The sequence below is a fragment of the Cebus imitator genome, unplaced genomic scaffold (assembly GCF_001604975.1).
Source record: "Cebus imitator isolate Cc_AM_T3 unplaced genomic scaffold, Cebus_imitator-1.0 Scaffold23, whole genome shotgun sequence".
Lineage (NCBI taxonomy): Eukaryota > Metazoa > Chordata > Mammalia > Primates > Cebidae > Cebus > Cebus imitator.
Window position 1 is genome coordinate 5258911 of NW_016107338.1, and position 15397 is coordinate 5274307.

The window sequence follows — 15397 nt, forward strand, 5'->3', positions numbered from 1 at the left end:
AGTATTAGAAAGGATTGAAGAAATGGTGAAGCACGAACACTTTTCTGACCCCAAAAAACACAAACCCTAAAACAGACAACATGTTATGTGACTGTTTGTAAATGCCTGGTGCAAATAGATACTAGAGAAATTCCGTAGCAGTGGGTCTATCATGGAAGTGGGGAAAAGTACAGTGAATAACAGGGAGGGCTCAGCCTTCAAGAAAAAAGAAGAATGAAAGAAACAGAGAGCTGGAGCAGAGAATGTTCTAGGCCATGGGGTTACATAGGCAAGACAAGGTTGCAAAAGCTGATAATCCTCCAAGGACCATCGAGAGGCCCGTATGTCTGGAGTGAAAGCAGAGCAGAGGAGAAATCCTTCTGGAAAGGGAAGTCAGTTTGTGAAGGGCCTTAAATGCTAGGCTGTTGCATCAGTGTCTGAACTGTAAGCAGTGGAGAGTCAAGCAATTTATTGGTAATTTTTAGCTTTAATTTTGGTAAAAATTACCAATGTGTTGTGTGTGTGTGTGTGAGTGTGTGTGTGTTTTTTTTAAGCAGCAGTGCAAGCATATAGACCCAAACACATGCATGGGAAATCAGAATCCCTAAAGTTGGGCCTCAGGCATATGTTCCATAAAAAAATTCCCCCAGCAATTGTGACATAAACCAAAAGTTGCAAGCCACTGCTAGAGTGTAGATTGCCACTAGTGCCTTCTACAGCAGAGGGGTCAGAGGAAAGGAAACGAGAACTTGCTTAGTGACTTACAAGTGACTTACAGGTATTATTTCACTTAGTCCTAACAACAACACTATCAGAAGAATATTATTTTTATTTAGAGACAAAGAAGCTGATACTCAAAAGATGTCACAAATACAGTAAAACCAGGGATTCAATCTGAGGTTCCAGGCTCCAAGACCACTGCCTTTCCCAGTCTGTCACCTGGCCTCCCATAAACAGCCCAGTGCATTTTCCCCTTGAAACTTACTGAAGCTCAAATTAAGTTGCAAATGTGGTGTTAAAAAACTCTCCTCTCCTCGCATCCTCTTTTCTCTCCCTCAGTGACAGCTAAATTTTACCTTCCCTTTACCCTGAAACTGAGCCAAAACCACTGAGGGCTATAATTTCACACTAAGTTTATTTTTTTAAAGCAGCTAAATAAACTTCCTCATAACTTTGTTTCTCTTTCTTCTACCCCTTCCTCTATGACATTTCCCAATACACCCTGCAGTTCTGAAATTCCTTATTCAGAACGGAATGCACAATGAAATCTGAAATATTAAGGAATTACTTTGGTGATTTTCTTTTTACTCTAAGGCTGATGAGAACTGTGTATCAGGCTTTACACAACATCCAAAAGAAATGATGTTGACACGCTGTTTAGCTTGCTACGAACAAGTACAAAGAGACTGGGGTTTTGTTTGTCTGTCTGTTTTTTAGTGATAGGGTCTACCTATGTTGCACAAGCTGGAGTGCAGCGTCTATTCATAGGCACAATGGTTGCGTACTACAGCCTTGAACTTCTGGTCTCAAGGGATCCATCTATCTCAGCCTCTCAAGTAGCTGACAAGTATATACCACCTCATCTGGCTCACTGTTGCTATTTTAACCCAAGCAAGTTCCTCATTCTGCTTTTCTAAACCATTCTTTGTGGGTAGAATTTTATCCACTGTATGTGTGTATGTTTCTGTGTGTATCTACAAGAGACATTTAATATCTCTCCTTAACTCAGTACTGTATTTTTAACCATGTGTAAGATTCTCACCTTACATTCCTACTTCTATTTTCCCCAAAGGATATTAAATTTTTCAGATTGAATTCTTTATTTTTCTGACTGTGGGAAGTAGAAAAGTTCCTCTTCAAAGTTTTCTTTCTTATTAAAGAATAATAATAAATGTTAGAAATAATAGTCTCTTTTAAAGGCTTTCTTCAAAGCCTTCTTGCTTTTTACTAGTGACTCTTTGTTAAGCCTTATCCTATGTAGCTGTTAGATATAAAGGAATAAGTACATTCCATGTCCTTGTGCTTTAAACAAGATATTTGTGTTAGACATGCTCACAGGCATGTAGCACATTCTGTGTTCTTGTACTTTAACCAAGATATCTGTGCTAGATGTGCTCACAGACCTGTCCCAGCTCACAGCCTATGCCCCTTCCTTATTTGGACTTCCTTTTTGTTCTCCATTGCTTTTACCTGTTTAGAAAAGTTTTAAGTTGTTAGCCAATCAGGTTTTAGTTTAGATTCTGAGTTCTGGCTCCAACCAACGGAGATCAGACACAGCAGTAAGGACAACCCAAAAGGATAAAGGATATGTATGTCTGCTTTTCCTTTTTTCATTGTACTCTTGTAATCAAGATCTTGTAAATTAAAAATCAGTGATACAGACAGTCCATATATTTTGGCAAGATGACTAACAGGAGCACCCTTTCTGCAGAAAGTAAAATTGCCTTGCTGAGAGTTTCTTTGTCTCAGTGCTGATTTTTCTTTGTGGCACCAAGCATCTGTTCCAAAGGTGACTTATTATCAGTCACATGATACAAAAGACATTTTCCTCTCTTACACATACTTTATTAATTGCTCCACAGTTGATTATAATTTTCTTTCTTCTTTAAACTGGAATCCTGAGTAAATGCTAACACCCTTTCTTTTCTTTCTTTTTTTTTTTTTTTTTTTTGAGATGGTGTTGCTCTGTTACCCAGGCTAGAGTGCAATGGCACAATCTCAGTTTACTATAACTTCTGACTCCCAGGTTCAAGCCTCATCCTCCTGAGTAGCTGGGATTAGAGGCACTCAACACTATACCCAGCTAATATTGCATTTTTAGTAGAGAAAGGATTTAACCATGTTGGTCAGGCTGGTCTCGAACTCCTGACCTTGTGATCCTTCCACCTCGGCCTCCCAAAGTGTTGGGATTATAGGCATGAGCCGATACGGCCAGCCTCTAACCACCCTGTCTTTTCAGCTTTAAGTGTTCTTCAAATGCAATTGGAAATTTGTGTATGCCTTCCTCCAAATCACTGAGGGTAAAGTCTGTCACTCTGAGATTCAGACCCATGTGGATTATCCTAGTACTATATCTGAGAGGGTCTAAACTTGATTTCTTAGCCAAAGAGGTTCAGACATAAACATCTATACCTATCCTTTAAATATCCACCTTGACAAGTGACACTTTCATTCTACCAGGAAGAGTCAATTGTCCATGTTAGGAAGCCTTGATGATGCTCTGAATACTCATCAGGCCACTGTGTACAAACATGCAAACCGTAATGCAAGCCCCAGGGAACAACAGTTACCTAGACTACAATGTGAATACTGCCCTCTGGACTTCTGCAGTGCACATTCTGCTCAACCACACCTGGCAGCCCTTCAGTAGGAATCTTATTTTCCCCTAATGTTAATAGTTTTTATCTCTTTAGTGGATTCTTTTTCTTGCCTAACCACTGTAATCAAGAACTTGTAAATTAAAAATCAGTGATACAGACTGTCCATATATTTTCCTATTTCTTAAGCCTACTTTCTTAAGAAAGTAAAGATAAGCTTTTCCTGTATTTTTATTATCCCTTAGAACAGATTTTATTAAAAAAAAAAATAAAACTATTGAGATGATGAAAAAAGAAAGGTAGTGTTATCCTCAGAAAATAAAAGTGAGCTGTAAGAAAGGAGACTTATTTCTTTGGTTTGTTTTGTTTTAGTAGAGACAGGGTTTCATCATGTTGGCCAGGCTGATCTCGAACTCCTGACCTCAAGTGATCCACCCGCCTCAGCCTCTCTAAGTGCTGGGATTACAGGCATGAGCCACCGTGCCCAGTCAGAAGGGAGAGTTATCAGTGGGAGGCAAAACAGAGTCATCACACCAAAAATGCATTAAACACAGTCATATATTTATTTCAAAACATTAAGTTGACTTCCTTTTAATAAATATTTTAACACTGAGTGTAGAAAAACTTGTGCATATTCTATAAAGACAATTTATTAAAAAATCAGAGAAAAAGTTCTTTACCTCTAGGCTACTGATAAAAAAAAATCTGGGAGTAGGAACAGCCTCAGGGATGTTACAGGGGAATTGAAGGAGGGCAAGAGAGGAGTTGATAAAATCAGGAAAAGTGTTCTACTCTCCTTTCCTTCCTGGGGCCTTAAAATTAAAACTCTGGAATGGAAAAATATGTTTTCACATACATATCTGGTTCAAGGGGTGCTGTCTTTCTCAATTTTGGAAAAGAATCATTAGTTAGTGGTCAGGGTCAAAAATTGCAAGTAAGTTCCCAATTTCAGTCTAGGTTAGCTCACTTTGGTTACTCATAGGGTCATGACACCCTCAGAACTCAAGCAGGAGCTGCTACTGCTTGTGCTTAAAGCTCAGGCACAAACACAATATCATTAAGTGGAGAACTGAAGGTGCTGCTCCATGTTAACAGCTCCTCTCAGAAGTTTTGTGTGGCTCTAAGTCCTTTCAGTGCAGTTGTGATATTAACCCCTCCCAGCAAGTGGAAGGGCCGGTAGTTTAGCACCTCCACTTCCTGCAGCTGTGGCGAGACACACTCACCAGACAGTTGCCCAGGACACTCACCCATGGGGGGGGAACCCATCTGGCCACTTTTTTTTTCTGTAAATCTCAAATGAAACAAAATCTCACAAATGTGGAGGTCCCCTCCTAATTGTAATAAATGTTAGAGAAATGCTCCAGAAAGGAACAAAAGGAGACCCTCTCAGATCAGCCTCAAACCAGAGTGGACTAGGGCTCCTCTGGGTGGCTTCAGGGCACAGAAAGGACCCTCAGCTACTCCTGGCCTCCCCGCGTCTCTTTCCCAGAAGATACAACTTCCCAGGCTGTGAAAAGTAATAGAAGGCAAAACCCTCAAAGCCACCACTGCTCTAGGGACACTTTTGAGTAGGATGAGGAAGACAGAGAGAGCTCTCCTTCATTTGGTTACAGGATCTGAAGGCCAAGAGCAAGTAGAAGATGAATAAAGAAAACAAAAGAGGTTTCTTCCTGGTACTATACTACAGATCAGAAACCATTTCAAACAAGGGAAACATTGGCTCAGGTTCTGGTACATTTGAAGACAGCTGAAGGCCACGACTTAGCTAAGGAAGGACACCAGCAGAACAACTAGATACACTTTCACTTCTGCAAGTGTTAGAATCACAGGGAAGTTTTTTTTTTTTTTTTTTTTTTTTTAAGCTAGGGGGGACCTCCAGAATCTCCTAGCTGAATTTCTTCATTTTCCAGAAGTGGCCCTGAGGCCTAGGAGAGGGTGAGCAGCCTGCTGAGGCTGCACAGCTTGTTCTACCTGCATGGGGGCTACAGAGAGGGACAGAGGGGCTACCGGGGAACCTTGTACACCATGCGGCGAGTTACATTCAGAATCCCCTGCAGACAAAAACTTCCCACCCCTGGGCCCTTTCCTGTTGATTTGTCACAGAAATGGACAGGTCCTGGGCTGAGCTTGTCCATGGGCTTCCCTCAGGAGGGGATGAGGAGTGCAGGTGTGTCTTTACTTCCCAGTTCGGGAGGCCACCTGAATGGCTTTGATCCACTCTGTACGCTCCTTGGGAGTGGCCGCTTGCAAGAAATAGTGCACTTCATCTGCTGTGATGATCTCAAAAAGGTTCTCTTCCTCACTCTTCCTGCCTGGGGAAAAAGAAGGGAAATGGCAGCACTCACAGGAAAGACCACTTGGTCTACCCTCCTGTGCAAGCCATGAAATCTCTTTTATTAGTGTTCCAAGGAAATTATGTGGCTTGCAAACATACAAACAATGTATGATTACAGAATAATTCACTGCATAATTCTACATATAGTATTGATATAGTAGCTACATAGTACAGTTGTGTGTATATATATATATTTTTTAAAAAATAGGTAAAACACTCGAGAAACATTTTCTTTCACAGTTTACGGGCAAACTAAATTTTTCACCTTTGTATAGCAACAGTGTTTAATGAATAACCTCTAATAGTTTCTAATGGGTACCATTCCTCCGCTCATAATCAAAACCGAGGGTTGCTCTTGATATGTATCTATCTACCTGTCTTTCTATCAATATAGATTTATGTTTATAATATATGTGTATATGTATATGTTTAAATACATACACAAAGCCAGACCTACCACCAGTAACACAAGTATAGTCTGAACTGTTTTTTATCCTGGGCTAAGTCAGAGCTCTGCTGAAGACTAAAAGGCAATAACCTGGCCAACACCGTGACAAGACTTAAAACATCGCAAACCAAATAAAGAATGAACCATGCGTCCTGCCCTAAAACCAAAGTACAATTCTAGGTGGTGGGGGTGGAGGTGGGCAAATTCAGGCATAGTAAAACTCTAGGCACTTGCAGTTCATATGTTTTCCTGTCAGCCTTGATTATACTACAAACCAAACATGGCAGGACAAAACCAGGGTTTGGGATGTCAAAACCACATCTCCCCAGTGATGCCATTTGTCCTCAGCACCTGAGAAGTTGAACTACACCCACGTGGTTATTCCATGTACTAAATCACAGCCTTGTGGTCTGGGGTCCTCTAGTGCAACCCCCTCATTGCTCTTCTTCTAAGCCATTGTGAAGTGGAATTTTCCCAGCATTGCTCATGGACTTGCTCAAGGCATCCACAAAAGCCATCCAACTCCCCAAGGCCTGGAAAGCCTGGAGAACAGTTGGGGGACAAAAAATAACTCTTGGTTTCTCTAAGGTTTTCAGACAGTAAATTCATTTCTGCTTTTTTTTTTTTTTGAGATATTGTTCTGTCACTCAGGCTAGAGTGCAGCGGCACAATCTTGGCTCACTGCAACCTGCCAAATTCAAGCAATCCACAGGCATGTGGCACCAAGCCAAGTTAATTTTTGTATTTTTAGTAGAGACGGGGTTTCACCATGTTGGCCAGGCTACTCTCGAACTCCTGACCACAAGTGATCTGCCCACATTGGCCTCTCAACATGCTGGGATTACAGACGTGAGCCACCATGCCTGACCTATTCCTGCTTATCCTGATTAATTGATTGATTAATGTGGACCCAGGAGGTCCAGGTACGGGAAGGGAGTCTGAGCACACACACCTCTCTCACACAGAAATTCATCATACCATCTGAGTTGCTCTCTACTGAAGTCACCACACAGCCTCTCAAGTGAATTGCTCCCAGGGGATCTTCTCCCTAAAGAAGAAAGGAGTTTTTCATTATATTTCCAAAATACAGCGTATACATAGACCTCATCCTGTTGGCGAAAAAACCAGACTCACTCTTGTATAGATCAGGGTCCCCAAAATAAGTAAGAGCAGAAGGAGATTAAAGAAAACTCTTTCCAGATCTAGGGTTCTTCCAGATCCTCCACACCCAGCTTCAGTGGGGCCAGGAGGCTGGATGAGAAAATGCAAGTCAATCTGGACTTGAGTCTGAAGAAAAGCGGCAGGGGAGGTGGAGAGGCTCAGGTCACCATATCCCACTAGAGAAGAGCTACATGTTTCCAGAGCTCTTTGGTCCCATGCACCTGATGCAGCAATATAACCATCAAGGGAGAGTCAAAGAGCCCAGTGCTGCAAGCAGAGGCTGAGCACCCAACCCAGAGTTGTCTTCACACTTTAAGGGAGGTTCATTTTATGGTGGAAAAAGCTCTCTTTGACAATTAACAGCCCAAATTGCTGGACTTAAACAATGCCCTCATCCAAGTTGACCTAGATGGGGAATTATTACCTTTATGCATATTAAGCCATGGACTGATTGAATTTCCCTGAAAATATCAGATTGGGGAAAACAAAAAAAATTGTGCTGAGTTGACCGAATAAATTATAATATAGTGAGATTTTGTTCCATCCCTAAGCTTATGCTGACCTCAGAGGCCCAAGATCTCAGAGCTTTGAATTGAAAGGGGATAGAAAAAGGTAGAGGAGAATGGGAAAAAAAAGCAGTAGGCCAGTAAAGAGAAAAAGGGGATATCAACAGAGCAGAGAAGAGGGACAGGAAGCCCAGATTATAAATGCAGCGTTTATTTATTTGAATGGATTTATCAACCACAGGATCTCACCCCAGCAGGGTCATAGTAGTGCAGGTAGGCAGGGTCTTCTCTCAGGATGAACTTCCTCACTTTCCAGTTTTTCCTCCTATGCCCCTGTATCCAGGGTCACCATTAAAAGAAAGGAACGATGAGTTTCCAGCATCACTCAGTACATACAATACCTACAGAATAAGTCTTTGCTGAATTGAGAAAAGAAAGAAAAATTGAAATACTAACTCCAGGATAACAATATCCCAGCCTAGGTCTTTGTCGGGGAGATAGCGCTAAAGCCAATCAATAATTTGGATGTTATTAGATGAAACAGGCGGATTAAATTATTTCTAATTATTGTCTTCCAGCTTTAGTGTGATATAAGGCAGTACTAAGTAGGATGTACTACACTAGGTAATGTAGGGGGAATAAGGAGGCTTAAGATGCCCTGATCTTTAAAGATTTTATGACCTATGTTGAAATATAAAGTAGCAAATGCCTAAGTCAAATAATTGGTTTAAATAACGGATTTCAAAGGCATTAAATGAGGAATATGTAATTGTTGGCTTTGGATATCAAAGAAAGCCTCATAATGAACTGCACTTATCCATACAGGACACAGGATTTAGATGGGCAGGACAAAGGTGGGTGGGAGGACAATTGACAACACAAGAGCAGAAGTGGGGATGCAAGAGACATAGTCAGGTGTTGACGAATAAGACCAGTCTGGTTAGAATGTAGGGTTTGTGAAGAGTGGCAGAGGCAAGGTGGGAAAGTGGACAGGGATTTAATAGAAATAAAAGGCATGATTTGTTGTTGATGGCTTTTGAGTAGGAAGTGAAAGGATTACAATTGCATTTTAAGAAGATTACTATGGTGACAAAGTGCAGGATGGACCAGCCAGCTAGATTAAAGGAAAGCCAGGGAAAAGATGATAAGTAAAAAGGAATTTATTAGGGAAAGATTACAACAATCCAGGTATAAAATTATTAGAAACTAAATCTTAGATAGCAGTAGTGGGAATGAAATTGTGTGTTGCTGTAACAGACATGAGGGAGAAGGAAGAAGAGGAAGGAGGAGAAGGAGGAGGAGGAGGTGACAGAGAAGGAGGAAGAGGAGGAAAGGAAGAAAGAAAGAGGAAGGAAGAAGAAGAAAGAAGGGGATGACTTGGTCTTTCCCAATAGAATTAAACACTGACATTGTCTAGACTTTTTTGGTCTAGACATTGTCTAGTTTTAAGGGTGGGATTTGTGTCTTGCTTGTCTTTGCTTCCCAGCACCACAGTGCCTGGCACATAGCAGCTGCTTCATATCTGTACTTGCCATGAGCTACCAAGTTATTTCCATTAATGTAGCAGATTTTAAAATGTCATGGTAAACCTGACTCTATGATTTCCCATGGGGAATTCAAATGACTTAACTCCAGAAGCCAAAAATAATATTAGATTAAAAGATATGTAGTTTCTATCTTGCCAATAAAAGAAACATTATTTGTAATTTCTAAAGCACCACATATTGGCAAGCATGTATACAAATTTTCCAACATTTTTCATTGTACTTGTGCTGAAAGTAATAAAACATGTGTGGTTTTAGCAAACAGTGCCTCCTTCATAAATCCAGAGGAATTTCAAGAAAGCTTTCAGAAATGGGCCTAAGTTTTTTGGCTAAACATTTGGTGAAGAAACTCATTTCCAAAGAACTTTCTACTTCCTGAAGGATGGAGCTGGAACCCCCGTAGAATCATATGGAAGGACAGAAAATATTTCTACCTGCTGTATCATATCCAAAATGGCTTTTGCAAAGCATAGACTTCCAAAAGTGTACATTCCTGCTCTTCGCCTTAACTGATGTTGCCCTTCAAAATAACAACACTCAAGTTGCCCCCCCCTCACCATTTCCTCTTCACTGACAGGACCACATTTCATGCTGTCTTATGTAATTGCTGGACAGTCACCAACTTATTATGAGTCAATGGAAGAGGAAGGTAACAAGAGGATGTGAAATCAACCAATGCTGCTCAACCATCACATTCCCGTTAAGCTCTCCATGACATCACAATGTGGCATGTTGACGCATTGAATGTTAGTAGATACATGTCTGGTCACCTCTCACTTAATGAGTATTTTCTAAGGAATATTAAGAAATATATGCATGCCTCAGGTTTCCAAGAATTGTTGCTGAACTGTCAAAGCCATCTACTTATATTTGACTTAATTAGCTCCACAAGTGTTCATTGCCTATTACAGATCAAGAAGGATGCTGAACTCTGCAGCAGATACAAGAGAAACATTTATAACACAATGTCCCTCTCCCTCAGGAAATCTACATGTGGTTGAGAATTAAACAAGCAAATACTTTATTCATCGCCATAACAGAAAGAATTACATAAAAAGGGATCATATTGAATATAATCCAAGATCATTCATCCTAAAACTTGCTGCCAAGTAGGATTATTTCTCCTGGGATGAGAAAAGTGGAAATAATAGGGTTGGGGTGATGGCCTCCAATTGGCCACAGCTACTTCTCATCTGTGAGGTGTGGAGCACAAGTGTCCTTCTTCATTATAATAAGCCCTCTATGAGGTTAATCCTGGCTATCTCCCAGCAGTGGACACAAGGGAGGTTTACTTTTAGAACTTTAAGAAAAAGTTTTTAAAATTCTTAAAATTCCCTTGGGTGATTTTGATGTAAACCACAGTTACTAACCCCTAAACTAAGAGATTAGAAACATTAAGGGGAAGTGTCAATTCAAATTAAAGGGGTTTTTGCTCACCACCCCCTGAAAAAATAAAAGTTCAGAGGAAAGAATATTATAAAAGAACAAAATTCCTGAATGCACATAAATTTCTGTTTTCTTCACATAAAAAGGAAGCTTCTAAGAAAGTCTATTTAACTGTATATTGATAATAGAATAAATTAGCTCTTAAGAAAAAGGCTGGCTCAGTGGTTCTCAGCCTTGGCTGCATGTCAGAATCACTTGGGAACTGTAAAAAATCCAGAGACTCTGTTTAATTGGCCTGGCGTGCAGTTTTAACAGTTCCCTGGGAGATTCAAATGTGCACCAACTGAGCTAGCTAAGGCTAAATTGTACCTATCAAGGCCAGAAAAGGAAAACACATAAGTAAGTTCAATCCTTGTCCCTATTGTATTCAAAATACACCCAGGCACCCATTACCACACACAATTTTTGGCCATCCCAGGTCTCCTACTGGGCTGCTTCACTGAGACATGACTCCAGTCCAGTCCCAACTTTACCCTTTGTTAACCTTCGTCCTTGGCTTTCCAAGAGCTCCATTCTAGACTAGGGCTTGTCCAATCAACTAATTCAAGAAACAGCTGATAAACAGATAGAATTATGGAAAAAACCAACAAAATAAGAAAATTCCCTCCCAAGTTACTCTTCTTGTCTTAACGGCCACATTCTAGCACCTGCAACTGAAGAGCCAGGATCATAGGAATGTTTGGCAGAACCAACAAGAAAGCAGCAGCGGGCAAACTCTGTCCATGAGCAAATGCCCGAGCCTCCCCTGGATAAGGCTGGCCATGCCCTAAGCCTTTCCTTTAATCTAACCAGCTGGTCACCCTATATAAAAAGGTATTATAATAGTCCATGAATTCTTTATAAATCCTTGCCATGTATTTCTTAGGACAGTGTTCTCTTAAAACCTGATGTGAAGGTAAGTTTTCCATTCTAATGTCCCACTTCCCCCCAGTGAAACTCAAGATCCATACCTATACCTACTCTCAGCTAGCACAGCCCAAAGTCCCTCTTTGTAAATGTAAATATAGGCTCTTCTCTGGTTCTTCCTTCCTTGCCCATTCCATTAATCACTAAGATGTATACTCAGGGTCCTAACATGAAGTAAGTCAAATCCCCCAGTCTCATGGAGCCTAGAGACAGTATATGAAAATCTCCTGATGGCAACCGATTCTCTCCATTATATACCGAGCAGACAATTCACAGTGCAGCCAGGAAGGCAAGACGTTGGCCCTGTAAAGCAGCCTTGGCCTCTGTGACGCCTTGTGCTAGTATCAACTAGCTTCCCCCTGAACGTTCTCATGTCTTCCTGCGACTTCCTCCACCAAGTGCTGACCCTGGCTTCCTCAGTCATCTCGGCCCCTGTCCATCTCTCACCTGTTGGCATCATATGCCTTGGCACCTGGTAACTGACTAGAGCTCTTCAGCACTCCCCAGCCCTTGCCTCCAAGACTGATGGTGGCCTGTACCTGTAGACACCTGGACATCCCCCCAGGACTCTGTCTATGCTCTCAGTCTGCATTTGACTTTCACCTGCTGTTCCTGTGAACTGGCCTCCACATGCCCGGGTTTTGGTCTTGCCATGCCCTACCCACAGACTGGAATGACACTTCTTTGTGCTCAGTGGTATACTATGTTCCTCTTCTGGGTATGGCCTGTTCCTGTTTACCTGGTTACTTTGAAAGGAGGAGGGACAGGTAAAATGGAAGTCGTTTTACCATGAGACATCTTTTTCTTTTGGATAGCATCTCTTAGACAATTTATCTCCTCTGGCCATATTTTTCTTGAAACATCTCTTTTTTTTCCTGTGCTATTGATAAAAGAGGCATTTTCCTACTTCTAGGGGCATCTTCTGCCTTGTCTGACTCAATCTTCCTGACCTAAAGCCACTTTGATATCTACATAGCTATTCATCTATCTTCCACTTTGTGGGTTTCATTTTCTGCTTATTAACAAAACAAACCAAATGTCATTGGATAACTTAGAAATAAAAAAAGGGATAAGGCAAGATGGAAGCAGTAGTGGCCACTTACCTGCTTCAGCAAACATCCCTGCTTGATAATGACCCCTCTGAATTCTTCTTTCAGAATCACGTCATCATCACTGGAATTCTCTTCACAGAAGAATCCACTGTCTGGCTGTTGGGAAATCAAACAGCAAGCTGACGTCACCAGTCTTAGGCACTTTGCACCTTGTGCCATCTCCATCTCCCCCTCCCTTCCAGCCACTAGGGCAGCCTCCTCCTTTTCCTTCCATTTCTGTGTACATCCCAATCTGAACTTCAAAGGGCACCCTTGGTGAGCGAGTTTCTCTTCCTCCTTTTACTTTCTTCAGGACTGTTCCTTTCTTGTCTCCACTCATGTGTGCTCTTGTCCATATCCTTTTATTCTGGAGGGTCTCCCAGGCTGTATTCTAACTTCAGCTTCATCTTCCTAACCAGGCACATGTGTGCCTTCAAAGCCTTCCTTCTCTTGGGATGTCATGGTCACGTCCTTGAAAGCAGGGCTACTATCACCAGCTCAACATCTGCCAATGAGCCCCCTCTTGGAGAAAACTGAGAGCACGTGTCCAGCCTCTTCCCCTGAGGTTATGAGGTAATTTGGACTTGCTCAGCAAAAGTGGATGATGAATCAAACCAAGGAAGAGAAGCCATGTGATTGGTATTTTTAGACTCCTGCACTGAAATGGCTATAAGCAACCAGATCAAAGGACTGAAGAAGAAAAAAAAAAAAAAAAAAAAAAAAAAAGGAAGTAAAAAAAAAAAAAAAAAAAAAAAAAAAAACAGGCTGTGGAACTTCCCCCCAAATGAAATGAAACTCTCTAGGGTGTTCACTTCGTGTTTATAAGAAGAATGCTTCTCTTAAGTAACTTCCTAACTTCCGTGCTCTGATCCAAAATAGAAACAAAACTACCAAAATCCCCCAAGAAATCCACCATTCCTGGATTTCTCACATGGCCTAAGAATAGGTTCACATTGCGTAACATAGTGTTTCCCAATCCTAGGTAAGCATACCAAGGGAGTTACACAAGATGACTACAGGAAGTGGCATCGATGGACACATTGTATATTGAGAGTCACGTATTTTAATGTACATTTGGAACAATGCACCTAACACATCACACCTGTGATTTATGGATTCTCCTCTGGAAAGGGAGTTCCAGGAGGGTGGGATTTTTGCCTGTTCCTCCAGCATGCTTGTCTAGGTGGCTGTATCTCCTGTCTAAGAGAGTGCTTGACATAGACTAAGGCCTAAGACATTTTTACAAATGAATTATTGCTTAGAATAAGATAGTTGGGAAGCCAAGGCAGGTGGATCACTTGAGGTCAGAGGCTCAAGACCAGCCTGACCAACATGGTGAAACACAATCTCTACTAAAAATACAAAAATTAGGTGGGCATGGTGGCGAATTGCTCGAACCCGGGAGGTGGAGGTTGCAGTGAGCTGAGATGGTACCACTGCACTCCAGCTTGGATAACAGAGCAAGACTCTGTCTAAAAAAATAAAAATAAAATAAAGAAAACAATACATTTTTTAAAGTCCATGTAAAAATTTTTTTCAAGTAAACAGTAGTATCCTTTTATGATAACGAATTTATTTGGACAGGGCAAGCGTTGTGGAGAGGGCAGCTGTTGAGCTGGGAAACGCTGGTATAACAGAAGTCCTAAATGGGCCTGGAAGCTTCAGGTATTCCCTTGTTCTTCCCAGCTGACCTCCCTACCCGCTATCTAACAGCCCCTGTAGGGCTGGTGCCTTTATTTTGCATATGTGTCTATGAACTGAAATCAACCTAGAATCTGCTCAGGGCAGCCTTTCTTACAGGAGGAAGAGATGGGTAGCTTTTCTTACAAAGTAGTAGAAGGCATCAGGGTTGTCCAGGAAAGGGTGTTCAGCGGTTCCATCCACTGCACTCTTGGACATATCTCCAGCAGGCTGCAGATACCCCTCATTGAGCAGTGATGAAGCAATCATAAGGCCTTCCTGGCGATTCCTAACAGACTGGTTGGATACCAGCCAATCAATGACGCAGTTACCTAGATGGGATCAGCACAGGGAAGGTTAGCTCTCCCTACTAAAGAACAAGCCCTGACAATCACCCCTGAACTGACTCCAGAGCACCCACAGGTCTAACTTGTCTTGTCTCCCCTGTTATATCAAACAAAATCAATGGGATAGAAACCCAGTTTAAAAAACAAAACAAAACAAAACAAAACAAAACAAAACAAAAAACTATGCAAAGGGCTTTTAAGACCAACCACATGCTGCTTAAGAAGCAACACATGGCCAGGTATGGTTGCACACCTCTTGTCCCAGCTACTCTGGAAGCCGAGGCAGGAGGATCACTTGAGCCCAGGAGTTCAAGACCAGCCTGAGCAACATAGCAAGATTCCATCTCAAAAAATAATAACTTTAAAAATTAAAAAATAAAGTCGTTGTCTTAAAAAAAAAAGAAAAAAAGCAACACGTGCATCAAAGAAATGGGTTTTACTAACCCATTCACTTATCCCATTAATGAACAAACATTTACTGAGCACCTACTAGATGCTGGGTGCTCTACCGGGTGTTGGAGAAATTCCCTCAGGGACTGTAAAAGGGCATGATGGGTGTAATAAGTAAACCTTGTAACAAGTGTTCTGCTATATAAGTCAATTTCAAGACTACTGGGTCAAATCTGAAGGTGTGAAA

The 15397-nt window shown here is 41.4% G+C and overlaps 1 protein-coding gene across 2 annotated transcripts in view; it reads right to left on the reverse strand.

Moving 5' to 3' along the window:
• Window positions 1-3836: 3836 nt before the first annotated feature.
• Window positions 3837-15397, reverse strand: part of PLEK (pleckstrin) — a 66610-nt gene continuing 55049 nt past the window's right edge. For both annotated transcript variants that reach the window (XM_037736162.1, XM_017522104.1), the window contains exons 5-9: window positions 14561-14745; window positions 12746-12850; window positions 7996-8079; window positions 7058-7127; window positions 3837-5608 (exon numbers count right to left, since the gene is read on the reverse strand). In XM_037736162.1, coding sequence (XP_037592090.1) covers window positions 5472-5608; window positions 7058-7127; window positions 7996-8079; window positions 12746-12850; window positions 14561-14745 — 581 coding nt within the window. In that variant the 3' untranslated portion in view covers window positions 3837-5471. The remainder of the gene's footprint in view (window positions 5609-7057; window positions 7128-7995; window positions 8080-12745; window positions 12851-14560; window positions 14746-15397) is intronic.